At 40.7% G+C, this 13,448-nt stretch overlaps 1 protein-coding gene across 1 annotated transcript in view; it reads right to left on the bottom strand.

Annotated features, from left to right (window-relative positions):
* Window positions 1–8,049: 8,049 nt before the first annotated feature.
* Window positions 8,050–13,448, bottom strand: part of LOC119490656 (ephrin type-B receptor 2-like) — a 41,013-nt gene continuing 35,614 nt past the window's right edge. The window contains exons 12-16 of the mRNA XM_037774173.1: window positions 12,465–12,680; window positions 11,217–11,366; window positions 10,675–10,868; window positions 10,420–10,575; window positions 8,050–8,966 (exon numbers count right to left, since the gene is read on the bottom strand). Coding sequence (XP_037630101.1) covers window positions 8,858–8,966; window positions 10,420–10,575; window positions 10,675–10,868; window positions 11,217–11,366; window positions 12,465–12,680 — 825 coding nt within the window. The 3' untranslated portion in view covers window positions 8,050–8,857. The remainder of the gene's footprint in view (window positions 8,967–10,419; window positions 10,576–10,674; window positions 10,869–11,216; window positions 11,367–12,464; window positions 12,681–13,448) is intronic.

Genomic DNA, 13,448 nt, shown 5'->3' with positions numbered 1-13,448 from the left:
CCCTCGCTATTCACATCAGTACTAAACAGGTGTAACGTCAGGCTGTGTTGAAGACCATCGGCATACCTGATGGATCTTGGGTAATATTTTTTCCGATGTTCATGTCACAGTTTAAGAGGGTTAATGCAGGCCTCCTCCTCCGTCTTTCGTAAGTCTTGAAATGCGCTTTCGGTGACTCCAGTGCATCAATTCATTGTTTTCCGGTCGCAGCCGCACCTCATTTACAAACTGTATCGTTTGCCTTGAGTGAAAAATTGCTACGAGGTCAAATTAAAAGATGACCAGGGCCAAGATCAAGCCGCATAGTTGTCACTCCATTGTTGCGTTCTGGAAGTCTGCTCTTCTTTGTTTACTTCCGGGAGTTTTCCAGCATGGAAATTATGACCAATGGTCCCCTTGTAAATGCTGCCGTGTGAACACAGACCTAACTCGAGGCAATATGCAGCATGGTAACAATGTGGCTCTATCTGTTTGGAGGCTGCTCGACATCCTCCTGGATCCACCTTCTCACATATGTTCACATTACATGTATTATTTTTTGTCATATGAATTGTCTATGTTGTATTTTCGTCATGTTGTTACTCTGCACACACGACATCTATTGCACATCTGTCCATCCTGGAAGGGGGAACCCTCCTCTGTTGCTCTTCCTGAGGTTTCTTCCATTTTTTCTTTTTTCCCTGTTAAAAGGTTTTTTTGGGGGGAGTTTTTCCTTATCCAATGAGAGGGTCGTACTGTAAAGGTCAGAGGGTGTCGTATCCTGTACAGATTGTAAAGCCCCCTGAGGCAAATTTGTGATTTGTGATTTTGGGCTATACAAATAAAATTGACTTGACTACTTTGATAGGCTGAATATAGTCTGTGTGATTTGTGTCAAATGAAACCGTCAGTTTGATTCTCTACTTCCATCTTGTGTCCAAAGCTTGCATCACAGTGTGAAAACCACAATGTGAGTGAAAGCATTTGTGTGTTCCGTGTTCACTGGAAATCAGTGCCATTTTATCAACAGATGTTTTTTAATTGCACTGCTGTAAAGAAAATATATAGTGCAGAATCTGGTATTGTAGGGTATTAGGCATTAAAGACGGGTAACCGATGGTACATCTTTGGGAGCATTAGTTTTATCATAATCTGCTCATAATCCAAGCAGAACTCAGTCAGTTCATGTCAAAGAATGAAATGCTGTGTATACTGCACATGTCACCATTGTTTTAGTTTTTTATTGAATACAGTTGCTACAAAACTCAGTTTGTTGTGTTTTCTTTTCTTTCTTTCCTTCTCTTTTTCTTGTTTTTTTTTTTTACAAAATAAACCAATAACAGTATTACAAATAATTAAAACTGATACATCATTCACAGTTATGCCATCAAATATACATTTATACAGAAGAGCATAAAATAGAAAAACATAAGTCCAAGTGAGATCACAGTGGTAAGGGCTGAGAAGAGAGACGTGTTTGGCTGCGGGTGACCCCTCTGGAGTCTAACATTGACCCCTGTGTCATGTGCTTTGGACCGAAAAGGGTCCTGGAAATATATTCAAACCTCCTGTGTACACAGAGTAGAAATGTTTTCAGGGCCAACCCGGGTCAGGCAAAAAGGGAGGTTGTGCAGTAAAGGGAACATGTACTCCATTAAGCTGAAATATTGGATTCTGAGACTTAACAATAACCTTCCGACTGTAAAACAACTGCTCGGATATGGGGTTATGGAAGCCGATTTGCTTTCAGTTCAGTTGTTCCGAATTTTGTTGAAGGACCCTCAAAATGAAGTGTGTTTTTTCTCATTCTACCATGGGGGGTTGCCATCGATGGACATTTTCAAATTGTACACATAGTGGCTTTAAGGAATAGTTCAACATTAAGTGAAATACGCTTATTCCCTTTCTTTCAGAGAGTGAGATGAACAGCAGCAGGACGCAGTGACTTTGTGCAGTTTACAGCAGTCATATTGTGACATTGGGGTTGCCAGGTTTGATGTTCGGAGATTTCCCCCTTGCCCCTAGTCTTTAGGCTAAGCTAGGCTAACCACGTTCTGACTCCTGCTCTATACTTAAAGGGAATATATGTAACTTTTTACTTGTATAATTGTTTTTTATTGGTAATGTGTGAACAGGATGTAGCCTAACCCTAAAAAATGAGACCTTCTGCGACTTCCTGGGTTTCCTCTATTAGCCTGTAGACTGCTTTTAATGTGAAGAACCCGGGCCTGTTTTTCCGGGGAAAATCCAACGGATGTGACTCGCGAGTGACTAAGCCGTAGCTAACTTTCGGACAGAAATGGAGTCTGCTAACGCCAAAACAGGAATGTGACTGACGTCGGGGGGTGAAACTAGGATCAACATCAACCGGGCCTGCGATTCATGTAGGAACCTCCGTTTGGTAAGCGAACATTACTGCCAAGCATATAGAGTGTTATTGTGGTTTTAGCCGTCAGTCACATTCAGTCTCGTGTGTGTCGCCTCTCTGTTTTGACCGATGCTCGCTTGCGTCAACGTCTGACTGTCGTTGACATAACGGCCACAGGTGTCACTGTTAACAAGCATAGAGTCCCTTTAACACACAGACATGAGGTTGAGATCCACCCGAACATCTCACTCCAAAAGAGAAATCAAATAAGCAAATTTCCCATCATGTTCCTTCAGAATCAAAATGTGTAGAATGTTAACGTTTCCAACTTAGCTACAGGAAAAAAAGAAAAGGAAACCTACTGCCAGAACCAGGCCCATTTCAGCTCTATGCCAGTACTGAGAAACTGCCACAGTGCAGCTCAAACATGGGCCAGCATATGGACGGAGCACGACACACACACACACACACACACGCACACACACGCACGCGCACGCACACACACACACACACACACACACACACACACACACACACGCACACGCACACACACACACACACACACACACACACACACACACACACACATACACATACACATACACACACACACTGAAACACTTACAAAAAGAAACGTTCTCTTTAAACTGTACATAAAGAGGTCATATTCAAGTGAGGTCATTTCTATTGTCCGTGTTTGTGAATGCACCCCACATACAGAGACGAGACAGCCAGTGCTTACAGCAGTTCATCTGTGGTTGGCTCTAAACTCACATGGTCATTTAATATTACAAAAACAAACAGAAATCATATCAAGTGGAAGGAATATCACACTGTTATGAGTGAATGTGTCTTTCACTGCTACATAATTAGCAGATTTAGTAGGTATTTTCAGTTGCCATAGCTCTTCACAGAATAATCCAGTTGTTTCCTGTGAAAATTATTTGACACTTGAGATATTTTAACAACTTCAAAAGTATTCACTTTGCTTTTTTTGTGCAACCCAATTTAGCCAATGTTGGTAGTAGACATTCATCCAGGCTGACATAAGGATCACAAACACTGTCACTGAGGGCCACGTTCAGACTTTGATTATTTTTTTCCCCCAGAGAGACCTCATTGTTCAGCTACTCTTACACAATAAGAGATGGTTAAAGGTGAAGGGTGTTTTTCTTTTTTCTGTCTCATTATTTAGATGGAAGAGCACAGATATTACCATCCCGGCCACTAAGCCATCGGGATTGTATGCTCACATTTGTAAAATAGGCTCTGAATAATTAAAAAGTACAGGAACTGGAATCATACTGTCTTTTTCTCTGAAGAGAAGTGAGTTAAATAACGGCAGTTTGAACAGGGTCAGCTGAAAACACTGAAATGTGAATACCATGCATATGTACAGTGCATTACAGTGTCTTTGTGCATCTGTAAAACATATAGGACCATTGTTACAGTAATGCCACACATAGTATGACAAAATAGTGCAGATTGGTATTGAAAAACCAAACTGAACAGCATTTATTAAATATCAAAGGTAAAAGGAGGATGTTTGTTGGAAGAGCTTCAAAATAGATGTGGAAGCACCGTTTTTTTTTAGACTGCAGTCATTAAAAATGACCGAACAAGTCGTGTAACTCCAGGAAGTTTGACACAGAGGACACCCACAGTGTGTAGAAAGTGTACTGTCTAATGCGCTTTCAAGATGAGATTGTCTTGTACGGTCCACCGAACATAGAGAATAGGTCCAAACAAACATACACCGCTAAAATATTGCACAAGTAAGTTCAGTGCATTTCTTTAAACTCCAGCATATGCAACACTGTGCACCAGTATGTATCAGAAGAGGGAGGTCAAAGTGCACGGCCGGATTAACCCACTACAGCCTTTTTGACTGCAGTTTCCCCACTTTGCCCAGTTGGTCATCCAGCCTCATGAAGGAGTTAGAAACACATGGAATGAACAATAATACAAATTCATACCTGGAACTGCATTTCAAGAGAGTTTTGGTTTTTGTTGTGTTACCTTACAAATTGTTATTTTAGCGAGCAGATCACAAAGAAGACCTAACCCATAAAGAATGGAAGAAAGAGATGTATTCCCTTCTGATTTTAGAATAGCATTGAATCTCAAACATCAACTGTCAGCTGGGAGGAAATCTGACAGATTTGGGGATTCTATTGGATGCTAATGCAATATCAGGAGTGTCGTACCTCATACAAATCAAGGACATTCTGACCATTTACAAATAAGACCAGGTTCAATGGGTTTCGAAGTTTGTAAGGACTTGTGTACAGTATATTAATGGCTATATGTGGTATTTTTCAACCCGGATCCCATTTTCCCATGTTTTTGTGTCGAACTAATAGGGACAACAATTTGTTAAATTGATCCAGTATTGAGGGAAATGCGGTAGACGGCATCTGCTCACAGGCTGCAATGTGTTGCTATTGGGGCAAGCTGGCACCGTCATTTACGTCTGCTAAAAGTGCTTGTTTTTGCCATGACAGGCTCTGATTGTTATTGTAAATGTATAATATTATGGAAAGAGTCTTGCTCAAGGAGAAATCTCATTCTGGAATCTATGCAAGGTGACGTGTTGCTGGAAGACAGCGGTGGAATAGTGGAATACATCCATGGTGGAAACAAGAGTGCCAGCCGGGCAGAGTTTGTTGTGTTGGAGTACAGAAAGCGTAGCTTAGTGTTATCTCAACGATTTTCAATGACATGGCTGAATATTTAGAGGATTTCCACAATGTGGATGAGGTCTTTGAAGTCGATGGCCGCCCGTATTTATTTGAGCCAGAATATACAGATAATCAGATTTCTCTTTGAGCGGGACTTGGACACAATAACAAACAGACCGGATCAAGCGAAAGGTAAGAAAAACATCTTATTTCTCTGTAGGGTCCTTTCTACAATGTTGTCACTTGACACTTATAATAACAATCTGAGCCTGTCAGTGGTAAAAACAAGCACTTTTAGTGCCATAACGTTACATTGATGCTGCTCACTTGCCCTCGCAGCTCAGTTTGCTGCTGCCGGTTACAGCATTCTCCTTCAATACTGGACCAATTTCAAAAATTGTTGTCCGCATTAGTCACTTAGACAGAAAACATGGGGAAATAGGGATAAGGTTGAAAAATACCAAAGACGCCTTTTAACAGTGAGTGGGTAAACCTTTGCTTTGTGCTTGTACGGTAGAAGGAAGAGGCCTAACATGCCAAATCACACAAACATCACATGACCTAAGGTGAGAATATTTTTTGTTGTACTGTGAAATATAAATTATTGTCATAACCGCATTATAAAAAGCACAGTTTTATCAAAACTTCACATGTTTCAAACAGCAACAAAATAGAGTTATAGTGGTCAGAGTTTAGGTGAAGTCTAAAAGTCACATTTAGAATCCCCACCCTAAAACCGCCTGTTGACACAGTACTCAGCTTCTCACCTCAGCTGGATCATTGTAAACCATAAAGGGAATATTATGCACCTGGACAGATAATCAGATGAGAGTCAGAGGGCTCATATTTCATGGTGTCAATATGGAGCACAGGAACCTGTATGTCCTACACAAACCCTGAGAGGATAAACACTCATTTTAAAGGAGGTCATAATGCGTTCTTTCCTGCAAAGACTGTCTTCACAAGAAAAACGACAGCATTAGCTGTTTGGTCAAATGCATAATACAGCCTCTATTTACAGCTCCAATGGCCGAGTTAATTATGATTTCTGTCACAAGCAAAGGTGGAAGTACCAAACCCTAACCAAGCAGTTTTAGCTGCCCAAACCTAATCAAACCTTAACCATAGTGGTCGACAGTCAAATGGATCATAACGGTGATGTGTAATGGTTTTTAGAAGCTACTGAAAAAAATGTTGTCCTTGCAATTGAGGCATTAGATCATAAAATCTGTAATTTTACAAAAAAAAGAAGAGATTGTTTTCTCGTAATTACGAGATTGTGATCTATTTAATCAATGCAGTCCTAGGAACAGATGCTGTAGGTTGTTGTCGCAGTCCCAGTTACGAAGGAGCACACAGAGGTTTGGCTAAATGCTAAGGGCTATGCTTTGTTGTTGAGCGTATAATGAATGTTCAGTGAGCGGTTCGACAGAAATATCAGTCCTTCAGTTCTGTCTTTTATCAGCATGAGCTGACACTTAACAAACTACATAGGATCAGACACAAGGGCATTAGGTGAGATGCGATCTCGTCATTATGAGATATTTCATCTATAGTGAGTGTAATGCACTTTTGTACAACCTGTGTTAAAACACAGCACAGTTGAACTGGGAGATAACTTTGGAATTTGGATATATTTAGATATTGAAACACAGATTGCGATAGTGTTAACTACACTGCAATAAACACCATTCAGCTTTTTGTTAGGGTTCATGCCAAAATAAAGCAAAGCATATTGATAGGGAGATATGTGAGATAACCACTGCGAGTGTTCTTGAACAGCTGCCTGTAAAGCATAGTTCCTTCACCTCCAAAACGCACATGCAGCAGTGTGAGAAGACTTTGATAGCGATGTATTGTTTCCTGACTCCGACCACAGTGAATGACAGACAGTGTATGGTCCAATCAACATTTGCATATGGTCTATTTCAGGTGGATGAAGTGTTTTTCAAGGTTAAAAATGTCCTTGGTAAGAAGATGAGTGTAAAAAATAAGCATATCAACCAATTGGCTTTTAAACATAACAGTAGTCATTTTCAGATGACCAGCTCACACAGGATTCATTAAGGAGGCCACTTTTAAAGTCTCTGGGTTGACAGGTTCTTTCATTTGTCTCAGATGTCCGGTGAAAACAGCATCTGCAGCTTCTGACAGCACAGACATTGAAATATGTGGTGACTTTTTTTTAAGAGCCCTTTTAAAGGGCAAATCTCTTCACTTCATTCCAGTCTGGGAGTCAACAAACAAGGAGCAAAACCCAACACAACCACCGTCAGAGTAACAGTAATGCAACGTTAACAGGGGTCAAAGTGGGTGCAGCTGGAGAACCACATAGAAACCGGGCACTGTGTTACAACACAACACATCTGCACACAACTGAAGCTTTATTTTTCTTAATAAGTGCAAATATTGTTAGCTTCTGTTGAAATCAGGTGCTTTCAAAGAGCAAGCTCTTAGTGCTGCTGCCTCCACAACACAAGTTGCAACCACAAGGAAAGAGCACAGTGCTGGTTTGCACATGGGTTGTTTTCTGCTGACACTTTTCTGTGCCTTTTTGACATAATATGCCTTTGTGGTGTTGGATATAGTTTGGCCACTGCCATTAACCCTTGTGTATTTTAATTCCTTCCTAACATTGTCACATTTTGTATTTTTTTATTTTAATTTTTTTGTTTTTATGTGTTGTTTTTGTAATGTTCGGAAACAGGGGATCCAACTAGCGCAATCACTTTATGCAGTGATGGCCAGGTATGTGGAGGTGTGATAGTAGACCAAGTAAGTGATAATGTACAGCGAGACAGGGCGATGCCGATGTCTCTCATCGCCCTGAAGGGGTTTATTTCACAACAATGACTGGCTCGCTTTACATTATCCTGATTATTACACGGCTACTTACTTAAGAAATCAATAATTTGACACAAAAACGGTCCATCAGAGTCCGACATCAGAACTGCGCCTATAGCAACGGTCTATTATACATAGCAACGGTCTGCTATAAAGAAATAACAGACCGTAGAATGCCGTGATTGACCAATCAGAATCGAGTATTCACCAAAGCCGTGTAATAATACAAAATAATATATAGAGAGGCAGTTACATAATGCAAATATATTTAATGTGTATTGCTGTGTAACTGCCTGCCATACCATAAATGGGGTTTGATATGATGAAAATGTTACAAAATATAACTAAAAAAATAGGTAACTACAACACCCAGGGTACCAGCACTGTGCCCTGTGGCCTTTCAGTCAAAATCTGGAAGACCAACATCACTGTGTGACAGATTGAGCAGTAAGAGTCTGCTGTCAATGAGCACCTATAAATTCTCCATTAAAACAATGGGTAGTAGCAGCTTTAAGATCATAAGGTATGTTGAATTTAGTTGATTTCTGTTTTTCATTTTCATTTCCAACAGTGAGTCTTTTACAAAAAAAATTCAAAGTGCAAGGCCAGTTTTGGAAACTGATTTCTCACTGAATGTTTTAACTTGCTGGTAGTGGAGCCAAGTGTTGTGTGTTATCATTTAAGACATGGACTGAGCAGTTTGAAGACTGGGTTTAGATGGTTGTGTTTAAGGTCAACTACAACACCAAGCCCCCGAGCATGATTGTTACCTGAACATACAGCAGCTAAAGAGAAAACTACCAAACATCTGTGCGGTGCTGCAGACTGATAGAACCTGCTGGAGAGAGATTGGAGAGGTGGGTAGGGGGTGGATTGAAGTCACAGTCTGTGGCCTCGGAGAGTTCGAGGAGAATGCAGGGTTGGTGGCTGCTGGCTGCTGGGTTTCCTGCTGTAAACAGAGCATGTGTGCTCCTGGTCTGCAAGGTCACACCTCCACCGAAGTGATCTGGTTCATCTGGGCCCTCATGGCCTGGATGCTGTTGAGGATCTTCTTCTGGTGGCCGGCCAACGTCACTCCCACTCTGAGGATGTCCCTGAAGAGAAACCTTTTGTCAGTTCCACCTCAGTATAGCACAGTAATAACACTTTGAAATTCTTCAAGACATTCTGTTTTCTGGATGATTAAATCTAGGTCTAAATTACAATTTCAGTGTGTTTTATAATATCATTTAGCTAGAAAAGCAGCAGAGAGTGGACGTGGAGCTTTTTTTCCTGTTAGTTTTGCCTCTCAGGCTACTTACGGGCTACCCTAACCCTAACTGTCAAAACTCATCAGCCTGTTTTGGGGAAAGTTATTTAAGTTGCTGTGTAATAATAATTTTCTCCCAAAAAGTAGGACTGTGTATTGGCAAGAATATGGTGATACGATATGTATCATGATACAGGGGTGACGATTCAATATATTGCGATATATTGCGATACTGTAAGTAAGGCGATGTATTGCAATTTTTTAATTTAATTTTAGGAAAACTGTCACAGTATAAAGAACACACCAGAAATAACCACATAAAATAACACATTAAAACTGCATGTAAAAAACTGCATGGTTTTTGTTAAGGTTGCACAATATATAGTTTTTTTTATCGTCATCACAATGTCAACGTACACGATAAACACATCGCAAAAGACTGCGATATTGCACACTTTTGCACAATTTTTTTGAGTTAGTTGAAAGACAACATCAGTTAAAAACTGGACTTTAAAATGTTTTTAAATTTTTCTTTTTTTTATTGGTGCCTTTTGTGTTCAGTTTTGATTCAATTTGTTCAATAAATGAATCTTGGAAATAATTCCCTTTACTTTTTTAATTCAACAAGCAATTTGCTGTTTCTTAGCAGTGTACTGAAAAAGGCAGAACTGAGTACACTTCAATATCTGTTCATTTATCGCAAGTAATATCGTTATCGCGAAATTCAACAATGTTATCACATATCACATATTTTCCTTATAATGTGCAGCCTTAGTTTTTGCCCAAAACTGCATGTGATTATCATAAAGTGGGCACGTCTGTAAAGAAGGGACTCATGGGTACCCATAGAACCCATCTTCATTCACAAATCTTGAGGTCAGAGGTCAAGGGATCCCTTTGAAAATGGCCATTCCAGTTTTTCCCCGCCGAAATTGTAAAAATCTAAACTTTGGAGCGTTATTTAGCCTCCTTTGCGACGAGCTCGTATAACATGGTTGATTTCTGAAATCTGGTGTGAATGCAGACTAAGAAAGACGTCACATTACTGAAGATAAAGACACATTAAGTGCTGTTTCACTGTGACTTTTCTGTTTGGGTTCCAATGTCATTCTAGAGTTTGAAGATATATGGATATTAGATATTTGTTTTCTACAAACTAGGAGCCCTGGCATCGGCATTAGATTTAAATCACATTTAACTAACTAACAATGATCGTGATGATCAGTATTATCACCACATCTCTCTAGGTGTGATCTGTCTTCCTTACAGCGTGGATATATAAAAAGTATCTAACATACTCCATGGTCATTTGAGACACCACATCGAAGCTGGTGAAGTCTTCGTTGACAAAGTTCTCCTTGTACTGGCCCATCTTAATGGCGTCCAGCCACTCATCCACTGTGCTGAAGGAGGAGAAGTCTGGAGTGGTGCGATCGAGCAGAGGTAAGTGAACACTGGTGGACAGAGAGAAGACAAAAGAAAAACACAACGGCGTGTGAGACAGTTGATTTGTGAGGGGTGTAGGTCATTCACAGTGTGAAGTGATTTCGTACCTTGATGACAGTGGTGTCATGGCCTTGAGGCTGTTGGGGTTGCGGATCATCTTATCCAGGGTGTTGACAATCTGGCTGAATTTGGGCCGGTTGTTGCGGTCTTTCTGCCAGCAATCCAGCATCAGCTGATGCAGTGCACTGGGACAATCCATAGGGGGCGGCAACCTGTAGTCCTGCTCTATGGCATTGATAACCTATGAGAATTTACATGAAAACTAAGTCTCAGAGCATGACTAGAACCTGATTTAACTCAACAGATAAGACACACAATCAAAACCACAAATGAAACGTCATGAAACCGATGTTTGATTGTTGCTTTTTGAGATGAACCCCATTATAGCTTGGCCCATATGGTGACTCTATTATGAGACCAAAGTGAAAATTTGGAAAATGTGCTTGTTTGGGTTATCTTCAGCAAGATTGGTTTCTACTCTGTGTAGTGCAGAGGTAGGTCTGGGACAGTTTTTTACATTGTAGTAGAAAGCTAGCCAGTCACCAAGCATACAAGAGTGACTTGCTGATCTACAATGCCTTTTACTCACATCTTGATTGCTCATGTCCCAGTAGGGCCTCTCTCCATATGACATCACCTCCCACATGACTATGCCATAGCTCCAGCAATCACTGGAGGAGGTGAACTTTCTGTACTGAATGGCCTCTGGAGCCGTCCACCGGATGGGAATCTTCCCTCCCTGGAAAAAAACAAGTATGAAGGTCAACAGGGGCACAGTGGACAGAAAGACAAAGACAGGCATCATTCCGTTACTGATGCTTCTTTAGAAACTTATTGACTTATTCGCCTGCCTATTTTTTGGTTGTTCCCTTTCCTGTTTTGCTTGACCTCCAGGAATTTAAATTAATTCGTAATTTACAAAGTAATCTAATTTAATTTAATTTAATTTAATTTTTAGATTTAGTCAATTTCATTGATAATTTTAAAGTGGCAGTAGGCAGTACATTTTTGGCATCATTGGACAAAAATTCCATAATAACATTTCAGCATATTGTAATTCAAGTGTTCTGAGAGAAAACTAAACTTCTGCTCCTCCTCTTGGCTCTGTTTTCAGGCTTTGAAAAAAATCTATGATGACGTGATGGGAGACATTGGCCAATCACAGGTCATTTCAGAGAGGCAGTGTTCCTATTGGCTGTGCTCCGGCTCGTGGGTGGTGCTCGGTATTTCCTCAACTGATCTCAACATGGCTGCCGGGTCACAAATTTTCTCATTCTACAGCTAAACAGTACACAACAAGATGTTTCTGAAAACATTTGAGGAGAGAAATAGGCATTACAGTAACAGAATATTGATTCATATTTGATCAGCGCTGCTGATGGACTCACATAGTTCGTGAGTAATTGACAGCTGGCTCTCATTAACGGCAGCTGGACGGCAGACTCCAGATCAGATCTGATTAGTTGTTTTCCTCCAGTCTGGGAAATCTTGCAGATGCCGTTAGGAGCACCGGAGGACACAGGTAAATTATTTTTTATCAGATTACCTGTCTCATGTACTACTGTCAGGATATAGTGACCGTTTTATAAAAATAACTTATTTTAATCATATTTGCTCCATTTCTACCCACTGCAGCTTTAAATACTTTTTTCCATGTCCTGCTCTTAGCTGAGGAGTTCCGTCAGTCTCTCAATAAAAGTGTCTCTCAGCACCTTTGTGAATAGCTCTTAAGAGGAAACTCTTTGCCAGGAACTTTTAGTGCCTTTTAGGAGAACTCCTAATTGTAACATGGTAAGACACTTGAATACAGCTCTTGCAGTCTATGATGAAGACTCACCAGAGCGCTGGTGTAGGTGGGGTCTGAAGTATCGTCCTCGAGGAAGCGTGACAGGCCGAAGTCAGACACTTTGCACACCAGGTTGCTGTTGACCAGGATGTTCCTAGCTGCCAGGTCTCGATGGACGTAGTTCATGTCACACAGGTACTTCATTCCTGCTGCTATGCCGCGCAGCATTCCCACCAGCTGGATCACTGTGAACTGCCCATCATTTTGCTGTAAGAAAAAGACATCAAATTAATGTTTGTCTTTTGTGCTGAACAATGCAAATGACTGAACACTACGTCTGCTGGAAAATAGGACTGTATATCTGAATTCCTACAAATTCACTACAAATCAACCACATATGTTCCTGTTGGCTTGGGATCAGATCTCCTAAACGTTTTTTCTCCTGTTTATTCCGTAGTCATGGATGGATAATTCCATTGAAATTGACCTTCAAATTTCAATAGTCTTTTTTCCAGATTTGTTTTCCAAGAACTCTTTTTCCTCCAACCGTAACAAAGCTGAAATTGCCATGAAATTTGATGTGATTATTTATGGAAGATGATCTTTCCTTGTACACCAGAATCACACCGAATTAATCACTCAAAGTTTATTGAACATGACTGGGAGATGGGAATGGTGGAGCAGGATGACGGTTGCATTGTGGGTAAGGCTACAGGAAGGACCTCCCATGGCTTCAGGCTCAGCTAACCCCCTAAAAGCCTTCTTGACAATACAGAGACAACTGACCATTGCAAACAGTTGGTATAGGCTTGGCATGGCTGGCTCGCCATGATTTTGATTTAGTGATCTGTGACTCCTTGGCTGGCAGTTGATGGCTGGCGGCTTAGATATGGAGGGAGTGACTGCAGACATGGTAAAAACCTGCCAAAGTGAAAGAGTAACCAGAATCGGTGGCCATGTGGCTGGACTCTGTCCTTAACAGAGGATAAGATGGAGAGGCTGCTTGGTGATAAGTGATATGCCGAAAGCCTGTAA

The sequence above is a fragment of the Sebastes umbrosus genome, chromosome 6 (assembly GCF_015220745.1).
Source record: "Sebastes umbrosus isolate fSebUmb1 chromosome 6, fSebUmb1.pri, whole genome shotgun sequence".
In the NCBI taxonomy this organism is placed as follows: Eukaryota; Metazoa; Chordata; class Actinopteri; order Perciformes; family Sebastidae; genus Sebastes; species Sebastes umbrosus.
The sequence above is the reverse complement of the archived record's forward strand: the minus strand, read 5'-3'. Positions and strand labels throughout refer to the sequence as shown.